Raw genomic sequence first — 22,057 nt, 5'->3', positions numbered from 1 at the left:
ATCTGTCCTGAAACTTCTTTCTTCCTAGCTTCCTTCTCAGTAAGTCCCTCTTGCTCTTTCATCTTACTCATTTATCTAATGGCTACACAGACAAACGGATTTCCATCGGGTAAAATACGGTGTACACCCACAGCAGCTCCACTGGAAGTGCAAAGCAGTCCACACCCTCCTGTCTCCTCCTATGAGTAACTCCCATGAACTGCCCTGTGTGTGCAGGTGGACAGGCATATGACAGAAGCTAAGCAGCATCTTCAGCCTGGCCTGTCTTGTGAGAGCTCGTAACCTTAGCATGAGGTTGTAGCTCCTTAGAGACTGAGTTTCATTCTGTGCTGCTGAAGTGCTACGAGTTTATCTTGCCAGTGTCTACAACAGTACGTTACTGTAGTGTATGAAGGCTTTGCACTGAGCAAAGTATCAGAGGCATTTCACTATTTAGTTGCATGGTTCCAGTTTGTACTTCCTTTGTACACTGTAAAATGCTTCATGATTTGTTGACTGAAAAGCAATTTTACAATGTTGATGTAAGAAAAGGTGAGTAAGATAGCTCACGAAATACCAGTATTATTTGTGGCTTAGCAATTACTTGTGTGTGGAACCTCACAAAACACATTGATCTGGCAGCCTTGTAAACCTCTCCTCATCTGACTGGTTGTGAAGTAGGCATGGGAGGTGCGGTGAGGTGAATTAGACATGCAGCTTCTGCTATGTTAAATAAGATAATCTGACAGCTTCTTAGCACCAACATATGCACACCAAGAATGTAAGAATGCATGGTACTGGGAAAATATAGGAAAGCACTGGATTTATACAACCCAATTCAGTTTTGTCTGAAGATAAAAGTCTTTGATGCTGCTAATGTCACAAATATAGGAGAAAAAAAACAAACTCTGAAACGGGTAAGTTCAAATATTTTAAAACACTCTAAGTCATATTCAATCTCCTTAGGGATTCCTAACTGCTATGAGGCAAGAGACAACTCGCATGAATTTAGCAAAAGGCTGGGCACTCGACAGTGTTGTTTTACACAATGAAGTGACCAGGATGATGAAAGAAGATGTTGCTGGACCTCCTCCTGCTGACATTGGTGGGGTTTACATACATGGCCTTTTCCTTGAAGGGGCAGGCTGGGACCGCAGAAACAGTAAATTGGTTGAGTCGGCACCAAAGGTAAGGATCAAGTGAACATGACTGACTGTGGCATAATGCGGTGTTGGCAGAAAACACCAGGACGTATTTTGAGTGCCTTCAGCAGTGGTTTCACAACAGGTTTTAAGAGGGTAAAACACTAGCAGGGTTGGCAAGAGGACAGTGTTTACCAACCAGAACTGAACAAAAAGACTGCTGTCAGAAAATGAATTCAGGATGTCCTACACTACAGCAAACCAGATGCTGGGCTTCTTGGCTTCAGGGGGCCTAGAAGCACAGCTATGTTTGAGTAAAATAGTGCATCCCACAGTCAGCCTTCTTTTGAATGACCAAGTGGGACCGCATCAAAACTTCCAAAGCCCAGGACTGGGTGTGATGAAAGCTACTGCGGAGGTCCATGTTTGGATGACTAGAAATCCCTGGCATTTGTTTTTTAATAGGAGGAAGGGTATTAGTTCTGGGATTACACTCAGTTCTCCATGCATGGAGTTACATTTACTGATGTGACTAGGCAGATTTAAAACCTGGCTATGGAGAAGTGATTAGATGTTGTGGTCACTGCCCTGGGAAAGTTGCCATTGTCTGCATTGGTAAACTTTTTCCAAACCAGTGATAACTGTCCTGGAATTGGAGTTGAGGTAATTCCTCTCCATAGACACTTCTGTGTCTGCCTGAGAGCAAACTTTTCCAAATGAAACTTTGACAGCTGTAGTTTCTGGTCATGGCTGTTGCTAGTTTGTTAAAAGATACTTTCAAACATGGAGTTTGCTCAAGTGCTTGAGAATGTTCAGCAAGTCTCCATGTTGCTCTTGGGTATGGGTCTTTTTTTTTCTCCTGCCAATGAATACTTTATATTGCTGGAAGACCTGAGGGGACCTAGTCTCAATAAATGCCCAAGAGGCACCTTGGATCCTTGAAGATCCACTGCCAGCAGTGCAGCAGTAACAAGGAGGCTTGCTATGTGCAGCTTGGCCTTTGTAGCTCCAACCCTGCAATTCAGGGAACAGGAGGTGGGGAAAGAATGAGGAATGCTAGGCCAAAGAGGCAAAGGGTGGGAAAAAAAGGCAACGGACTCTCTCCCTCCTAGAACCACCCTGAGTTTTTTCCCATCTACTTCCATGGTGTGCAGTTTTCCAGGTTCCTCCCACTTTAATTTCCTTCAAGGCTTCTTCACATCTGCCGTCCCTGAGCTGCCACTGGCCAAGTTAGGGTCAATGTAGTAGTGAGCATAAGGCTTGGGTTCTGACATGTACACCTGCTGTGGTGCTGATGCTTTTGCTGAAGGCCATCAGTGAATCTAGTTCCAGCATTTGGAGTTCAGACGCTCTATCCTCCTTCTGTAATGCTAAGCCCCGTGTCTCATTCAACATTCTCAGGTGCTGTTCACAAGTCTTCCCGTGGTCCACGTGTATGCTGTTAGCACAACAGCACTACATGACCCAAAGCAGCAACAAGGAAGTGTGTACTCCTGCCCTGTCTACAAAAAGCCTCGGAGAACAGATCTGACGTACATTTTCTCTTTGTATCTGAAAACAGTGCAGAATCCTGATCACTGGACGTTACGGGGTGTTGCACTGCTCTGCAATTCAAAGTGAGGACTAACACAGAGCTATAAAAGAAAGACCCACCTAGGGAGATTAATCTGCAGCCACTAGGGCTTCTACTGTTGTTGATGAGGTGGTGGCTACCTTCTCATAGGGGTATGGGAACTAACCAGTGATGTAGGGAGATAGTGTTAATTACACAGAGATCAGTTTATTCTGTTCACAGCAAAAATGCTAATTGTATTTAACCTGGGAATATTAGATAGGAAAACAGTTGCAGGTGTAAAATTTGGCAACTATTCTAAAGCACGTGAGAACATAATCGCCTAGCTTGCTCGTAATGGAATCACTAGGAAAAAACTGCTTATGATAGTGACAACTACTCTAAAGTTTATGGTGTTTATTTTGTAGCTGTTATCTTTTCTTCTTAGTACAATACTTCTTCATAATATAATATAATACATTTTTAACTTCAGCTTTGTAGTTTAAAGTTTATCATCCATAGCATTATTAAAGCTGTAGTGACAAATGAATTAAATGTATGGTAAAACTTAATGTCTATCTGCATGTATTTCAATGCACAGTTCCTTTGATTTTGTGTTTGTGAACTTACTGTGTGGTTTTACATACGGATGCTTCTGTTTCCTTTAATAGTCACTTGTTGGTACAAACTATCATGGAAGCTGTACAAACAGGAGAGGCTGTGTTTGCACAAATAGTGGCCTTTGCACATATTAACTCTTTTCAAAACTTATACCCCATTATAAGGAAGATAAGCACACCTCCCATTAATAGTGAGAAAAATGTTTTGAAACTCTTCTCGGAGTAAACATCTGAACACCAGTTTGTCTCTATTAGTATTCACTCCAGTGCCTGAGTGCTACAAACTGAAACCTCTTAACTGCTTTTTATTTTGCATTTTGCATTAGTTACTACCTGTGCTTATGTCACACTCCAGGGGAAAAAAAAAAAAAAAAAAAAAAAAGTAGAAGACACAGAGGCCATTTCTGGGAGTAGATTCACCTGAAATGTTTGAAGTCATTTTTGTGTGTTACCACCATTGCTGTCTACCCTGTAATTGAAGGGTGATTGCTGCTGCTCTTTTAACAGACAGACAGCTATTGGCAGAAAATGTGTTTGGCTTTTTTCACTATAACAAATTCAAAGCAAAAGAAATTGCTGTTGGATGTTATTGCAGTGGATGCTTTGTTAATAACTTCTCCTTCCAAACGCTTTCAATTTTTGTATAAACACTTCAATTTCTTTTCAGCTGGTGCCTAAGAAAGTAGTTCATCCTTTCCCATAACCAGTGTTACTCTGCCGTTAGCAATTGCAGGGCTCTTCCCGGGAGGAAGTTTGATATTCACACTCCCACACACAACTAAGCAAAAAGTGCCAGATTTATTCCTGGAAGACAGAGCAGGCGGGGACAGGGTCCCTTTCTCCCCCTGAGCCAGGAGCAGCACTTGTTTCATACACTGTGCCAGTGAGATTATCTTACCAAGGGAACACCACCTGTTCAAAAACTACACACCCTGCAGTACAGCTGCACATCAACTGATTTAAACGAGAATTTTGTTTCTGAGGAGGGTGAAGAATTTGGCTTCAAGATCATTGCTCATGGAAATTACGAAAAAGGTCAGACTTCAAGCAGAAAAAGGCTGTTGTATAGAAATTGAGACTGTAAGCCAGTGTTCGCCCCATTCCCTGCCTGTATGAGGGGCTATGGAGTAAATTAACTTTGATCTCTTGGTACATGTAAAATTCAAATTAGTAACACTGATAATAGCTTAGAATGAAGAGCATACACTGAAATACTTCACACACCTAAAGAATTCACCACTTGATATGAAAAGAGATAATCCTCTGAACAATTGGAGTTAGAAGTAAACATCAAAAAATACATATTTGATAGAGCTTATATGTGGTGCTACATGATAGGCTCCATGGAAACTGCATCACTTCCTTCCTTTGTCAAGAAAAATGAGAAACTTATATGTGATATATTAAAAATACCTGTAGGCTACTATGTTCTAGTGCTCAGTGTTCCGTATATAAATGCAATGAAATAGCTTCTTTGAACTTTGACATTTTCACTTCAATAACTAAACCCTGTTTGTCAGTTCAGGAAAACTTCAGATCTTGCAGAACAGAACACAGACCATGTTACAGAAGAACTAGATAAGTCATACAGTATTTCACTGAAGATAGCTACAATGTTATATGGAAATGAAAGAACACAACACGGTCAGCTGCTTCTAAAGACGACTTTCTATAACTAGTAAAAAAAATCCAACCAACCAAACCCTCCAATCTGTGCTATAAGCAAAACCTTTTTATCTTTTTGTGTGTAATTACAGTACAGTGGAGATGTAAAATTTACTGTGGAAAGGAATGTCGTCTTGTCCTTGTCTCCCTCTCTTGCCATATCCTGCCCTTCCATTCAGGGGAGATGCTGCTTCCAGTCTGACAACATTAATTTGATTTGTAGTGTCACTGACATGGTATAACATTGACCTTCCCCAACCAGCGTTCCCTAGTTACTATTGCTAAAGCTGTTCCGCTTCAGATGTGATGTACACCAGACTAAATGAAAGAACTGGCAGGCAGAGTATTTGGAAACAAACTAATTATATTTAAAGTATAGAATAACGATTAGCTGGGAGTCCTCAAACAATCTATATAGATAACCAAGTTACGCTCTGCTGTTAAAATGAATCTGAGATATTAAATACAACCATACAGCTTTTGGCAATATTGTACAAGTTGCACACAGATAGTAATGAGTACCATTGCTTCAGATAAGTGCGTTGAAGGCAACTCTGTTTACAAATGAAGAGAGCAACAGAGTCCTGCACCCCATGTCAGCGTAGCGGTCCTGTTTACAAACAGATCTGATGTCAGGGCACTGGCTCCTGAGTGTTGCAAATAAACAGCATTCCATACTCCAAAGGGTGTCTGTCTCATAATCCCTGAGGCCATGGCTGGTCGATAACGATGACGATAGGAAACAAAGCATTGGGTTATGGATTGGCCCTGTACTTCAGTGGCTTTGTAGAACAGATTTGAATTGCAGTGAAGCTCAGAAAAAGCACAGAGAATGGAAAACAAAACAATTCTCTTGCCTGGCCAGTTATATTCATGAGCCCTAAATGTTATCAAGGAACCTTTAGTTACAATATTCTGATTTTTTTCTTTATTAATCCAGAACCCATGCATTAATCTTATTCCTCTTTTACTGCTTTATATCCTTGCATTTCTCACAATCATGTTTCTGCAACATAAATACGATACCTCATTCTCTTTTCTTCCTGCTATTCCATATTTAATGTGTCTTCTGCTTTTTTATTCTTCCTCCATAAATGCAGAAAAAGCATTGCTTACGTACATCAAACCACCTTCTTCCAGAACTCTGGAAATAATCTTTGGTCTTTGAGGAGCTCCACTTTCCACCAAGAAGAAACAATTTGCTCAAACCCCCTTTCATTCTTACCATGTTTTGTCAAACCCTGGATAAAGCACGACTTTCCTCCTCCTGCTGTTTTAGTGAGGGCCCTTAAATGAAAACATTTGTACACCTAAATGGGCATTTGCCATAGTTCTTCCTTTTGATAATGTGAAGTAATAGCTTTGTCATTGTTTTTTTGTGTTAGAGGAGTTGGTATAAGATAGTGGAAATAATTGTTAAACTTGTACATAAAACTAAAGAAGGTGGTTAGGCTGTAAAGTGACTGCTAAATCAATCTTGAAAGTACAGCAGATTTCCATCTTCCATTTGGGTCAGTGATGGCTACTGGCACACTGCAAGACAGAGTGGGAGCCTCTTCCTTCAGTTCACGTGGCTTGGCTTTTGTCAGGAAGCCAATGCTACAGACACCCATATAAATGATAGAACACCACCAACACATGCTTTGTGATATAACACAAATACACACATTTTTCAAAAGCTGAGTGAATACATACTGTGTTATCTCAGTAAGGATAATATAGGATGTTAGCTAATTGATCCCTTATGCTGATTGTTTTAAGTCTAGCAAAGGGACATCATCTCCTCCTCCTTCTTTTCCTTCCTGCTTCAGAACGACCTCTGGGATTGTCACGCCTTTTTCAGCTGACTGGGAAGCACCTTTTGTTGTACTATTCTTGTCTTTCTTTACCTTAGTGATCACTTCTGTGTAAGAGATTTCTTCAGTGAAGGGCTCTGCTGCTGCAAGCTCAGAGGCAATGTGCACCCCAGCTTCCTGGACTCCCTCCTGACCTTCGGCTCCTGTTCGTTCCTTATTTTTTTTATGGATCTTGAATGTCTCCTTTGTTGGTGCAGCTTGTGAAATGGTTTTCTTGAACCTTATCCCAGATTGTTTCAGTCTCTCTCCTGACTGCCTGATCCTCTCTCTCCTTTCAGGGGTTACTATTCTAGTTTGAAGCCTGTTTACTTTCTTGCCAAAATTTTTTCTTGTCTTTTGGATGTTATCTCTTGAAAATGCCTTTTTGATATCATCTATACGCCTCATGCCTGATTTCTTGAACTGGGTTGCTTTGCTTTCTTCAATATAGTATTCTTCATCAGAAGACAGATCATCAGGTGGGAAGAAATCATCTTCTAGAGTTTCAGCTGCTGTCCTCTCTTTGATAACAGAGAGAGATGAAGGACACTCACTTTCCTCCTGTGAATGAAAGCACAGAGACATCTTCCAGCAAAAGTGTTCCAAAAGGATGGTGATTAAAGCATTTTATTTGTTGGCTTGTAGTTAATTAATGCTAACTGAAATACAATATTGTGACAAAGTAAGGTAGGCTTGTACCATCATGTGTGATCTATGCAGAATATAAACATCAGGAGAAACATTTGCAAAGTTCTGTAGCAGCTTTGTCTAGTTTGTTTGTTTGTCTGGTTGTTTTCTTAGCTTATATATTTCTCTGACATGGGACCTAGATCCATTATTCCCCACCAATCAGTGCAGACATCCTGTAGACAAGAGGCCCTTATGCTTGTGTCATCTGCACATTCTCCAAATGAGTGCCTCAATCCCGGTTGCTTCAGTCTTTTACTGTCACCAAGACAATTGCACATCTTTGACTAATTGGAACTTTTGCAAACATTCTTGTTGCTGCCCAGAAGGGGATGAACTCCAACATACTCTCAACGTTTAGGGTTTACATGTGCTGGCTGTGCAAAGGGACAAAGGCAGTAAGGGAATGAGATGTTATTCACTAAACCCAGTTCCATAAAATTCACCTAGCACCTGCACCATTGCTGAGGTGAACTTCACTTGTTCCATCTCAAAACATATGAATGATGTTGAGCAAGCACCTCTATCTCCTGTGGTGAGTTTTGTGGCCAATACGAGCCTGCAGTAGTACATATTTATAGTATACAGATTAGCTATCTGCTTGGAAGTCGTGTCTATCCTAAATAGCTTAGCACTAGGAATTTATGCAGGGTCTCCAAAGAAAGACTGCTAGAGGCTCAAAACTCGAAAACACAGTTTTCCAAAATCTGTCCACAGTAAAATAACTTACCAAGAAATATTAGTGGTTAAGGAGATGAAAAAAAAAGGAAAAGAGCTTGTGGTAAGGGAAAGACTTACCTGAACATGGAGAATCTCCTATGAGAGTTGACACCCTGATCTGAAGACTTCTGTCTGCCTGGACATTACACATTTGTGACACAGTGTCAGTGAGCCACTTCTGTCTAGAAGTACTAGTTTATGCAGAGTAGAAAACTTTTAACTTGTAGGAGGTGCATAAGTTGGACAATGCCAGCCCCTTCTTCCCTACTAGCTGTTTATGTGCATGTGCTCTTCTCTCAGAAAGCGCAGCCCTTTGGGGTGTAGGCAGGTACAACAGATACATAAAACTGCTGTAAGTTATTTTCCATTACTACTAACTACTTCAGCTAATTTCTGAGATGTGATAATGTCTAGGCTCTACCCTAGGTATTATAACCGTAATGCAGACGACAGGAGGGATATTAAAAACTGAACCCATGAAGAATGGGTCAGGTTTGCTGAATATTTTGCTGTGAATCAGTTTGCAACCAAAGAGATGTCTGTCATTTTTCACAGTGGCTCATTAGTAGCAACCCATGTTTAATGTTGTTTTACAGAGTACTAGCAATACGTAAAATAAAATACATTAAGCTATTTGGCAGATAAAGCCCACTTGAGAGTCTGCCATCATGCCTTGGCTTCACTCAAAACCCTCTAGAAAAATTATTGTTAATGCTTGGAAAAAAATGGGGACAAATTATGTTGCATTGATTACAGCAGAATGTTATTCAACTCATCTGTCAAAATCAGCAGGAACAGAACTACAATGCTTTGCTAATAATCATCTTCATGAACACATGCAAATTAATTATATAAAGACTTCTATATAGAAACATAATCCCTTCTTTTCTGAAAAATGAACTGGAACACAGCTGGGTAATAATTTCCCAAAGTTTGTAAATTATATCCCACTCCTTCAGCTGAAATGGTAACAAAAATGTCTGCAGAATGACTATCCTGAAGATATGAACAGAAATGAACACAATATGGTGGATAAGGTATGCTGTTTATGTGAAGATTGCTTTTTAAAAAGAGAAAAGACATAGAGATGGTTTTCTCTGCAATATTTAAGCTGCCTTCCTTTGGAAGAACGCATTTTTCTCTGTTTTTTGTCAGTTATTTGCCAGATATTTATTGTACTTAGCTTCATAGTTTACTAGCTGAAGAAGAATGTGCTTTAACTTTCATAGCTGTGTTAGAATTAAGGCTTGTGAGCAGTAATGTGAGATGAAGGCCTTGTAGACAAGACAGAATCTAGACGTGTCCCGAGGAACATTTTTTCTTCTGTTACAGATTCTGAGAATGATATTGCTGAATCTCAGATTTTCTCTTCTTCCTTGGTTTCTGCACACATCTTGCAGAATCTAATATAGGAAGGCTAAAAATTAGTGTGAATTTCTATCTCCTCTCAAGATCTCTGAATGGAATATGTCACCAAAGTGGCAAGTATTAGTGAAACTGGACAGTGCATTAGGAAGGTTTCATGATAAAAGTGCTTTAGGCTCAGCAGGAGAGTTTTCTCATCTACTTCCTTTCTCTGTCCTGCCCCTCCCCATTTCTTCTTATCATTAAATATCAGTGGGGTAGAAAGAAGAGAGGAGCTCATCCTTTCTGAAGCAGGAACAGTAATTTCTAGCCTCTTCTTCAGACCACTTGCCCAACTAGGAAGGATGTTATCATCAACAGGCAGAGTCCTCCCCCTGCTACCACCCGGTACACCAGACATCTGGAGGGAGGAACAAGTCCATGCACTTGCTCACTGCAAAGGATGTGCAGAAGGGAGCAAGCTCGCCGAGGAACCATGCCATGGGAGATGGAAACAGCCAGACAAGGAGTCCAATTATGCAGAAGTTTCCCAAAGAGAGACTCATCTTTATCCCCATCACCCTGGGAAATCCAATTGCTATGCACAGTCAGGGAGCCCTTTCAGAACCCTCACACAGCACACCCACTATATAGACAGACCTCCCAACTCCACTGCAGTCAGAGTCAGTTCTTGTAGAGGTGGCTTCCTGACCCCCCTCCAAGTTAATGTGGAAGGTGGGGGCACTTGGTGGTGATCTCCTAAGCAGTCCTCACCCAAGACTGGCCAGAGCCTGGGTCAAAACCAATCAGGAGCGTCTTTCTTGCCTGGTTGTGGACATCATCCATATGCCAACCCTCATTCAGGGCTGGGGGTTTAACCCCAGCACTTCCTAACACCAAGTGGGAAATATATGAAGTCAAAGCATATAGTTACCAGCTTATTTATAGAGTCACCAGAAGCAAAGACCAAACACCTGCTGATTTCAGCTGCACAGGACAAAGTCCTAAACTGAGTGACAGCTTTCGTCTTGGCTTGAAAGCCAATGGGACTTGAAATAGCAGGGCTGGGCCGCCCAGTCTTAGAGGAGGGCAAGGAGTTGAGTAGTTGATGACACTACTTGTAAACTTTTGGTTAAAATTCTACTTAACCATTTTTCCAGGAAGGACTCATATCTTGAATCCTTCCTTGGACTTGAGTATACTTCCTTGAGTATATCTGTGAAGAGCCACCACCTCTTCATAGGAAATCATGGATGACCTTTAAGCTAAATTTGTGAGTGCTCAAATAAAATGAGGACAGGAGATTATTTCACAGATGATACCAAACATCCAGGTATTTATAATCCAATTTCTTGAGGGAAGAGGAGTGCAGCGATATGGTCTGTCCATTGATTAATATAAAGGACATGTCCTATGCTTGCCCTGCCTACTGCTAGAAACCAAAGAGATGCACATGCTAGAACTAGAAACCAAAAAACAAATCTGTGGAAGCTGATCATTCCCCTTCTGTTCCACCATGCCTCCTAGATGGAGCACCTGGAGAGGGTGAACCCTGCAGAGGGTGCTCACACTGCTCCTGTTACACTTGTTGGCCATATGCTCATGAAAAGTTAGTCCACCACTGAACACACTAAAAATAGACCTTTTTGTTTCAAAACAAAACATTTTTTTTCCTTCTCCCACGAAAAAAAGTCAGAAAGTCAGTGTAATGTAAGTGATTGATTGATTTGGAAATTGTCTTGGTTTTGTACAAAAAGTGAAACACATACACTGACATTATGGCGCTCCCACCTTCTCACCCTTACACAGCCTCTCCACTAACATAAACATCTGGGCATTTTCCACCAATTTGAGAATGGAGCTGAGCTCAGGCATGAAGAAATAAGCTCTCTGCTGAGGAGCCAGCTTTGTGAGACATTCTGTCTGTCCTCCCAGCTGACTTCTGCCCTGAGCAAACAGGCCACGGCTCAGGTACCTTTCTGGTAGATCTGGACCCTATGTTATCAGCAGCTGGTGGGGTTGCTAAGAAGAAGTGTGTTATGAATGGGTGTAGGCAGGGAGAGAGGAGAAAGGAATCAGATTAGATATTGCATTGTTGAAAACATTGGAAATGTTTTTGAAAACAGTATGTGTGTGGAAGGAAGGAGGTCTGGAAGGAGAAAGACTTCGGACTCTGTGGTAGCAGATGAGCAACTGCAGCATTGGTTGAATGATCATGGAAAAGCCTAGAGACTTTTGCAGTTCAACCAGGGAGGGAGATAGAGAGGCCACAAAGCTCTAAGGTTAGTTAGATCTACTGCTTAAGAAACAACTTTACAACCCAAAACTTAAAGCTGTAATATCCTAACAGAACAATTGTACCATTCAGGAGTGGCTGGTGATGCCCCTAGCACAGTAAGTTTGGTAAGAAACCTGAACTTTCACTTTTCCTATTTTTTTAGCATTTAACTTCTAAAATATGCCTAGCCAAAGAAATTTGAGTTTTTAAGGGTCTGACTGAATACAAAGCAACACGAGTGAAGCTAAACTTTGACGTAGGTGGCCAGCAGAGGACTGATTTGAATGGATGGCTCTGGGGACAGTGGATATTGAAACCCACTGAGTTCCCAAGAAAATCTGATTCTGTCACTGTCTTTTTCTCCCTCTGCTCCAATTTCAGTTTAATTCAAAATTAGAAAATTTGCAAAGGGACACAGGCATCCTGCTCCACAAAATTTTCATTGGCTGCCAAAATTCTGGCTATGCTGTACCCATGCCTGAGGGCAATGCCCACTTTGTAGGCACTGCCAGTGTCTCCTACTCTCAAGGCAGGGACCACAGCAGTAGCATTTTTCTCCTGTAGGATATAACAAGGTGTTTATGATTGATGGCTAATGTACCCATTCCTGAAACTATGCAAAGCCCAAGGTACAGGCTCTTTTTCATCTCACAGAAACCTTAAAACAATAGGTAAATAATCTGAAATGTGACAATGCCCCTACTCAACATCACAAGACCCTTGAGGTGGTGATGCTCAGATGTTTGAAAACTGCAGGGGAAGAGAGACTGCCTACGTGATAACCATGATTGAACAGTCAGGGTCTTCTCATCTCCTCATCTCTGGGCACAGACAGAGACGAAATGGCAGAGCAAATTGTTTAGTGATCTCTCTGCTGTGTTGCTGCAGTGGTGTCCTGGCAAAGATCAGGTCAGCCCTAATAACACCTTTCTCCCCTGCTGCCGAAGTAAGGAGCAAATCCGCCAAGGGGGCTGCTGGAAGAGGGACATCATACCTTCAGCAGAGTCACTGAGGCTGTGCAAAGGGAAAAAGGTTATTAAAAAAATTCCCTTGCCAACTTATTAGCTAAATCACCACTCCTCTTCACAAGCACAATTGAGATCAATAATTAATAGCAGCAACAGTGTTATTTTCATTAAGAAAAGGTGTGCTGCTAATTTAGAGTTCACTGGGTTCACTAGATGAAGCAGTGCCGTAGTGTTACTGTACAATATTTAGGCTTTAAGTACATGAACACTTCTAATGATTATTTTAGTAATAATTTTATTGCAATGTCATTTAATAATGAAAAAATAATGGGATATAAGCTCATTTTAATAGGTGTGACCAGCTCAAGAGCTTTACTCCCCTTATCTTTTCATGGTTTTTGCACATGTACTCTAAGCATGTGTTTCAAAGCCCAGACTGGGCTTATAGAGTCAGCAAGGAGGAACTAAAGATAATATATTGTCTTATGTGTAAATATATGCCAGGAATGCTATAAAACAGGTTTACATTTTCTTTTCAAATAGCTTCAAAGTGTAACTCTAACAAGCCTTAATAAAGGCAACTGTTATCAGCTTTCAGCTAGTAACTAATTTCAATTAAAACTTTAGCAGAACAAAACTTTTTAAAATATAAAAAACAATAGCAGAGGGAACCAGAATGATCAAATAATGAAATTTTATATATATAAACTCATATATATTGTATACATATATTTAGATATATAATCAAGCCTCAAAATGCTCCTGAAGAATCTGCTCACAGCAAAAGACGGGAGGAGAGACAAATGAAAGTCCATCACTTGGAGTCACTGTGTTGCACAGGGAAAAGGTCACAGCAAATGACATTTCAGCCTTGGGATGTGTGACAGGGAAGGTGGAGGTGATGATTAACAGAGCCACGGATGGGACTGGTGATCACCTGACAATGCTGAAGCAGAGCACAGAGCAGCAGACCGGTGGAAGGCCCCCCGTGCCTGGGCTGGTGCTGCTGCCGTGTCTATGACAACTGGTGAGGCACGCGACCCGCAGCGTACGGGCAGGAATCTGCCTCGCCACACTTTAAAAACATCCTGGAGATTTGCATGTTAAATAAACAATTTGTTATTCAGACTGTCAGCTGAGGTAAATCACTAAAACATCTCCTTGAAATTGCTCTCTAAATCAATAAGAAACCACTGATGAATAGCCAATTACAAATCATTCAGTCCTTTTACTCATAGTCTAGCAGTTAAAAGAGAAGCTTTATAAATTTCAGGCAATCTCTCCATTTTTTCCTGCAAATATGCCAATTCAAAATCTCTGCCATCAGTCCAAAAAGCTGCTCAGATGAGAGGAACAAGATTATTTTAAAAGGACACCTCAGGGATCTTACCAACTAAAGTGGATGGAGAGTAAACAGTTCAGCATATAAGCTTTATGGCCAAATGCTGTTGCTTGTATTTAGAATTATTTTTATATAATGAAAAGGCAGCCTGGCCAGAACTGTCAGCCCCCCTCATTTCTCTTTTGTGAACCCTAATACACATCCCTTGTCTTTAAATTTTGACAGAAATTCGTTATGTTAACCAGGAGTATACAATGACTATAAAGAATCCCAGCCCTTTCTCCCGTTATCTGACTGCAGCAAGCTCCAGACAAGGAGCAAGCAGTACCCAGTTATGCCACAGCACTCGGAGGAGCCCTTGGCTCCGGGCCACCACATGCTGCATAAAAAGCACGACTGCAGCTCCAGGGGAAAATTGAACCTTCATACTTCCTTTGCTTTGCTATTGTTTTATGGAGCTAGCCTGGAGAAAAACTCTGCAGGTCAGCCTGCAGGTTTGCAAACTGCTGAAATCTCTCGCTTTCAGTTTATCTGTAGACATCAACCAGTTGTCAGTGGAGGAGAAAGAGCAAACACAAGACGTGATATGACAAAAAAAAAAAAAAAAAAGAAAAAAAAAAAGCCTGGTAATATTGATTCATTCATTGCTCACAAGATGCCTGCTCTTGCAACTCAGCTAGAGCAGGGAAGTGCTCTCAAGTACCAGTGGAACCCAGCCAGTCATAAGGAGCGGCTGATCTTGTCTGCCCAAGCAACCACAGCTCTGTATCAGCTCGCTTCTGGTCACTCTTTCAACTCAGTGGAGTTGAATAACAGGTACTTATAAAGTAGAAACTGTATCCAGAAGCAGATGTCTACAACAGACCGGGTGAATCAGGCTCCATGCGTTCCTCTCTGCTCACTTGAGGGGCATCTACAGGCTGAATGTACAAACACCTGCGTTACTGGTATCTAGTGCCTGGCAAGATGAGTCCCATCCCAGATTCTGAACTTGCTGTTAATGACTTCTTGTATTCATCATGTCTGTGCCTGCACTGTTCTGATCAGCTTCATCCTGAAGGAATAATTGAAAAATTCAGCTATCTTCAGTAGTGCTGAGAATATAAAGGCCAACTGCATGTCCCCAGGCAAGTCCATTCCTGAATGTGGGCTTCAGGCATGAAGGATATTGCTGAAGATAGGTGTGTGGGCACACCTCCAGTCAACAAGTCACTCAAGGCAGCCTCTGAGACTATGAGGGAGAGGCACAACACAGGAGGCTCGTGGTGTAGCTACACTCTTCTGCTGGCTCCAGACAATCACAAGCAAAGCCCTGAACAACTGCATCCAGTGCAAATGTAAATGAAGATCAGTTGTTTCCACCACTCAATATTAAGAGGTGGAGAAAAATCAAAGGCAGCCCTGAGGAGATGACTGCCAGTCCTTTGTGAGGATCACCACAGACAAACAGGTCTGGAGACTCTGGTTACACCAGGTCAAATGGTGCAGTGTCAGGTTTACAATCTACTGCTGTAGATTATAGTTCATAAACTGCTATGAACACTGCCCTGTGAAATATGCAACCTATTTCATTTTAGGAACACATAAATAGCCCAACAGCTGCTTTTAAAAAATCTTTATTATTACCCTTTCTCCTCTTTCCTTTTGAACACGTCTCCAGAAATGCTGCTTCTCTGTAGCTGGTTGAAAGCAGTTGACTGTTCCCTAAACTCAGGGGTAATTTCTGCTCCTGTTGGCTGCCCGCAGGACGTGGGCGCTGGCTCTGCCACCCCAGCAGCTCCTGGCTGCCCAGCGTGCGGCCCACGCAGCACTTTGAACTGAGGGGCCAGGCTTGACCCTGCAAACAAAGGGCTCTTGCTGCACTGACACAACTGCTGGGTTTCTTTCATTCTCTGCAATCTTCGTGAAGGCAATTACCTGTCCCAGCTGTAAAAATATTTGTAAGGTTTATGCCACAAGCCTCCAACAAAGGCCCTGTGTTGCTGGGCTGCTGAGGCCTCTGTGTCTTGAGGCCAGTGCTCTGCTTTCACAGATAGTGATCCTAAGCCACCTTTTTTTTGTTCCATGAAGTTTTCAGACCTCACTTTAATAGCAATTTAGGTTTTCTTATCTCCCCATGGGTTCTAGCAGAAGGCTTTGTCCAGGCCTTCATGCTTCCAGGACTCAGAATCCATTTCTTGTTTCTGACCTGAGATGACTCACGGACAGTTTAACATCCATTTCATCTTTTTGCTGGTGGTCTTTACTTGACTTCTTATCCATTCCCCAATGTATGTATAAATGTCACCTTCTTATGTACTAGGGCTTCCCATTCCTACCTGGTAGATGTTTTCCAAACCTGTTCAGTTTGTACAAAACTTATTCTAGTGGGGATGATCAGAGCTACACGTTGGTAGCCTAGGTGGGCTATGAAGTGTTTTGGGTAAGGGCACCAGGCATCTCTCTACCACTTCTGGACATACCTTCCCTGAAGCATTTCATGCCCATGTATCATTGTTTTAAGAACCACAACATCAAGTGGGCTCTCAGCTTATGAGCTATTAATACAACATTTTCTGTCCCTTCCAAACCATGGGGCCACAGAAGACAAACTGACAACAAGGGCTTCTGCTAAGTACAGGAGCTGATGCTGTGTACACTTATTTAGCATTACTCTAGATCTGAAGATTATTTGGTTTCTTGTCTGTATGTCTTTTTATGGGCTGACAGCTCCTCATTTTGAGCATTTTTTTTTTAGTATCCACAACTTTCACCTTTTCCTGTGCCAAGATCTGTAATGAAAATATTACAAAGTTGACAAAGATGATCTCAGAAGCAAACCCTCTTAGAAACTCCTCACAAGGCTTACTTCCCATTTCAACACAATCACAGAATCACACAGAATCACAGAATGGCAGTGGTTGGAAGGGTCCTCTGGAGATCATCTAGTCCAACCCTCTTACCAACACAGGTTCACCTAGGGCAGGTTACACAGGAATGCAACAGGCAGGTTTTGAAAGCCTCCAGAGAAGGAGACTCCACAGTCTCTCTGGGCAGCCCATTCCAGTGCTCTGTCACCTTCACAGTAAAGATTTTTTTTCCTGATGCTGAGGTGGAACTTCCTGTGTTCCAGTTTGTCCCCACTGTCCCTCATCCTATCACTGGGCACCACTGAAGAGGGTCTGGCCCCACCCTCTTAAGACCCATCCTTCAGATATTTATAAACATAGATAAGATTCCCCTCTCAGCCTTCTCTCCTCCGTGCTAAACAGCCCCAGGTCTCTCAGCCTTTCCTCCACTGTCATCTGTTGTTTTTCCACATTATCTGTTATGAAGATATCAGGTACATAAGATGAGAAAGCATACGATCTCTCATGTTTCTGCAAAACAGAAAAATAATCAAATATGAGTTACGTAGCACAATTTGCTTTTGGTGAGCTATTTAACTCCATGGTGCTAACAATTCTGTTCTGCAGAGCCCCTTCTGAGCCTGCCATTCTTACATCTGAATGATATCAGATGAATAGCAATGGTTCAGATGGCTTCCTTTGTCTTTTTTTACATAGAAGTGTTCTATTTGCTGTGTTTCATGTCATGGTTACTCTCATTTTTTTCATAGAAGAGCTGTAATTAAAACTCAGTGTCAGTGGATGGCGAGCTCGTGCATCGGGTCTTTCAGAGTCAGTGTTTGCAACCTCATCTCTTCGGCTTGCGATTGCTTTTTCCTGCCACTCTGGATGGAAGTGCTGCCACTTCAGATTTCCAGATTACTGTCCCCATCTCCATCTCACCATTTTTACTGTTCAAGTCATTATGCTCCAGAAGGACAGTGGCCAGGAAAAGCCACTGAAATATGTTTATATATAAAAATATATAAAAAAATAAACTTAAACATAAGTTTAAATATAATTTATTTATATATAATATGAGCAGCATATGCAATGCTGCTTCCGCTAGCCCCTCCTCATGTGTGTGATGGAGCAATCACAAGCCAAGCAGATCAGTTCCAACGTGTCTATGTAGGCCAGTCAAGCCATAACCTTACTTAGTTTCTGACATGTCCACTGTGAATGTCCACTAATTTTAAACATCAGACAGCAGCAAATGAAACCAAGGCACGTGTCACTTCATAGGAAGTTGTTACTCATCCGTAATGCTTATGTAAAGTAATAATAGAAAAGAGCCCACTAACTGTACCAAGGACTTTCTGGTGCCTGTATTCCCACATTCAAAGAGGGACTTGCAGACCATGCAGAAAAGCAAATGAAACAAGTTCTTTCAGGATTGAAAAAAAAAAATAAAAAAATCCCCTTTAGTTTCTGAGTGAGTTAAACTGTTAGATGCTCTTTGACTGCAGAGACATGACAGTCCTCAGAGCTGGTTATCCAGACTAACCTGAGCAGAAGCGAACAGTGACCCACACAGCCTACAATGTACTCTGCATTCCCCACTGTACCCTTTGGGCACACAGCACTCTGGGGTCAAAGACCTCACTGGACATGCCAAAGTGACCTGGCACTTTTAATCATGCAGTCACCCTGGGGGGGCGAGCTGCCTGCTACCAGACCTTTTCCTCAACCACATGGCTTTTTAAAAATGAATGCTCTCCATCGCCCTAATCAGTATGCTCATCGATGATCACTTTGTCTCTTTTTAATGTGAGGATATTGCCAACTCTTTTCATCACGACTGAGGTCTCCTGGGACAATCTCCTCCAGCCAATGATGCTTTTCAACTTTCCTACCCCATCTATCAATAGTAAGATCAAAGCTATCCACTTGAAAGAAAATCTTTAGGATTTAATTGGTGTTTCCCTTTTCCTTATATGCCAATGTTCTGGCAAATGCTAAAACTAAACCCCGCGTGCGCTCACCCATGTAGGCATTCAACCCTGGCCACACACTGGTCACAACGTCCCAAATGGCTCATCCGAAAAATATCTCACTACAGATGAGCTGTCACTCACAACAGCCAAGTAAACAACTCGGTTACACCCATTTGTAAAATATAGTGAAGGGAGTACACTGGTTCTGTGGCTATTAACAGACTCCCACTCATCGTAGCCAAACTTCAGTCATTCAGGTCTTGGCACACCAGCACCATGCCTACACTGGTATAAATCAACAGCGTGAAAATCACTGTACTTGTGTGAAAGAGACTTTCAGAAGTGTACCTGTGCCTTAAAGCTTCAGCACACTCTTTGCTACCTATCATGTTCCATTTTTCTGTGGAGCAACACAATTATCATCCTCCAGAAAAGTGTTAAATGTCAGATCCTAGAGGGATCAGCATATCTGTTCCTCCTCTGTGCAAGAGGGAGAAGGTTCTACCTTAAAAAAGGCTGGCAGTTCTTAACTGCTGTAGGAAGCAGAGGCTAGAAGGCCAGCAGTCAGAAATGGTGTTTCCCTTACTGAAAAGTACCGCCTAAGAATTAAACATACAGAACAGGGTGTGGGTCATTCTTGTCTAACAAAACCAGCAGAGTTCAGAAACTCCTACTGAAGATGATTCACAAAGTGTGCATCGTGAGAGCCACATTTCCTATGAAATATGTGAAAATAGCAACAGCTGTTCTTTATAGCTGTGTGTAAATCCATTTTCACTATATTTTACTACATTTTTAAATAAGCCAAAACTTACGTCTTGCTAGGAGAAAACCTTACCTTATGTAATGAATGCTGTTTTAAGAAATGTTTTCAAAGCATTGATTCTGCTACAATCATTATGGTAAAGGCCCATCAACGAAATGGCATTATGCCATTAACCAGGGGAGTGAGAGATATTTACTACCTTTAGCTAGGAGGTGATTTGCAAGGAAAAAGCAAAAGTGCCTCTTTTCTGTTCCATCATGATGATGCAGCTTGCAATAATTGTAATAATAGGCCAAATTTTGTCTGTGCTTTCTCCTGAACATCCGTAGTAAGTCATTCAGTCAGAAAATCTGAGAGGCACAATTTGGCCGCGTATGGTGCTAACATAACATTAAAGAGGTAACATTTCCTACCTTCAGCTTTCACTTTTTTTTTTCCCCAGCTGTTTTTTGCCAGTAGTAGAAAACAAAGTAGTTAAGAAAGCCAGATTACGCCTAAGAATTTGTCAGCCGTACACAGTGCCGAATGCCCTCTGTGAAACACACGGCTCCATTCATTGCAAGTGATGTTGTTTATGTACAAACAGATGCAAGAGCAGGGTGTAGGGCCGGGTGACGGAGGCGCATTGTGTTACTCACGGGGGCTGGCATTTTCAAGAATGCCTAATGATGAATAAGACTCATTTGAAAGAAGCTTTGGGGACTTACCGACATGAAGGAGCAACTGTGCTTCTGGAAAAAAGATTACACACTCTTACTTTCTAACGACTTGGGGAACTGGGAGGTTTCAGCAAATGGCAGGATCAGGCCATTAAATAAACAGGTTTCACAGCACTCACTAGCGAGTGACAGACCCGATGAACCGCCTACACTGCCTACTGGTATGAATGTAGGTGAGACCATGCCCTCTCACCTAGACTGCTGTTCAAACACAGCAACTGATAAGAACAATTAACCTACAATGAGGTCAATGAATGCCCAATACAACCGGAAGAACAGTGACGAGTTAAAGCACTTCCAAAGCAACACTTGCAAAGTACTCTTTGCTGTCATGAACGGTTTGTGGGTCTGAGCTTTAGTTTGTGCCTATACTGCTATAGACTGAGGCAAAGAGAAAAAACCCCAATATTCCAGCAGTACAAAAGCCTGGGTAATGCTGCAAATTAAATCAACCATATGTTTTGAAATTAGTCTTAGAAGAAAGGCTGTGTTCCAGGCAGCCGTCACACACTTGCTATTTGGACTTCTACCTAATACGGTGAAAAAAATAACAAGGATGAATGTCAGGCATGGTTTGTATGACAAGATTTACAGGGCCTGCCTCATATTACCTTTCAAAGAGGCAACAAATAGTCCTTGCTGATCTGCAGTTAATCTTACACGACTGGCTCAGAAACTTACCAACACTAATAATAGACCGTGTGCGCTGCCATCAGTAGGTTCATGCTGAAAGCCACTGAGGACCACAACTTAAAGAAAGCATAAAATAACTTTCACGTTGGATAGACCGCGTCCTCTGGTTCATTAAGCAATGCCTACTAGCAGCTACGAAGGAGGTGACACAACGACAGCACTGGAAGACATTAGACTCGTGGTTACCTGATAGATTACAACCCGGAATTTGTTTTTCCTCAGCATGTCCTCCTGTTTGGCTTTCACCTTGCGCACGCTGGCGCTCTGCCTCTCCACGCGCGCCCGCACCTCCTTCACGGTGGAGCTGACCTTGCGGGTTTTCTCCAGCAGCTTGTTCACCGTGTAGCCCGTGTTGCCGTGAGCCTGAGCCAGCTTCAAAATGTCAATCTGTATGGTCTTGATGGCGTTTTCCATCTCTCTGTGCCTCTCCTCTATCCTCTTCTGGCTCGCCTGCACACTGTCTACGATGTTGGCCACTTTATCCAGGACCGTCACAATCGTGTAGGCCGCATCTTGTTCCTCCTCCTGCCCGCCGAGGCCGGAGAGGCGACTCTGGGGGGCTCTGTCAGCCTCGGGGCTGGTTTCGCGGCGATCCATGGTGCGGGGCTCCGGCCGGGGCGATAGGAGCCGACGTCTCCAGGAGCCTGCCAGAGCGACTCTGGCGCTGCTGCGGGGAGCCGGGGCGACAGCTGGCGCCGGCCATGCTCAGAGGAGGGCGTGAAACCCCGCTCCTGGAGCTTGCTCAAATACTTGTGACTACGAAATATCCACACATGATTGTTTGGATACTTTCGGCAACATGAAACCCCTAAAATTAGGAAGCAATGTCTGGAAAGGAACATACGTTTAAAGGGTCACGCTTCTGTACTGATGAAGTTATTAGTGTTAATCCAGGGAAGTTAAGTAACTTACTGATTAAGCAGGAAAGCAAACTTGCATATTT

The 22,057-nt window shown here is 42.2% G+C and overlaps 2 protein-coding genes across 2 annotated transcripts in view; one reads left to right on the top strand and one right to left on the bottom strand.

Annotated features, from left to right (window-relative positions):
- Window positions 1-2,763, top strand: part of LOC103781634 (dynein heavy chain 5, axonemal-like) — a 162,369-nt gene extending 159,606 nt beyond the window's left edge. The window contains 2 exon segments of the mRNA XM_008949354.1: window positions 946-1,167; window positions 2,523-2,763. Coding sequence (XP_008947602.1) covers window positions 946-1,167; window positions 2,523-2,741 — 441 coding nt within the window. The 3' untranslated portion in view covers window positions 2,742-2,763.
- Window positions 2,764-6,700: 3,937 nt separating this feature from the next.
- Window positions 6,701-21,711, bottom strand: MURC (muscle-related coiled-coil protein). Its single transcript, XM_008949351.1, has 2 exons — window positions 21,301-21,711; window positions 6,701-7,354 (listed from the first exon to the last, which is right to left on the bottom strand). The coding sequence occupies exons 1-2, from the start codon at window positions 21,709-21,711 to the stop codon at window positions 6,701-6,703; spliced, it is 1,065 nt and encodes a 354-aa protein (XP_008947599.1).
- Between the last annotated feature and the right edge of the window lie 346 nt (window positions 21,712-22,057).

This window comes from Merops nubicus, unplaced genomic scaffold, assembly GCF_000691845.1.
Source record: "Merops nubicus isolate BGI_N331 unplaced genomic scaffold, ASM69184v1 scaffold501, whole genome shotgun sequence".
Lineage (NCBI taxonomy): Eukaryota > Metazoa > Chordata > Aves > Coraciiformes > Meropidae > Merops > Merops nubicus.
The sequence above is the reverse complement of the archived record's forward strand: the minus strand, read 5'-3'. Positions and strand labels throughout refer to the sequence as shown.

Bases quoted from the DNA above. Each gene is read 5' to 3' on its own strand.
- MURC (XM_008949351.1), bottom strand. From the start codon at position 21,711: ATGGATCGCCGCGAAACCAGCCCCGAGGCTGACAGAGCCCCCCAGAGT. The intron at 7,355-21,300 runs GTAACCACGAGT...TTTCATTCACAG, and splicing joins TCCGGGTTGTAATCTATCAG to GAGGAAAGTGAGTGTCCTTC.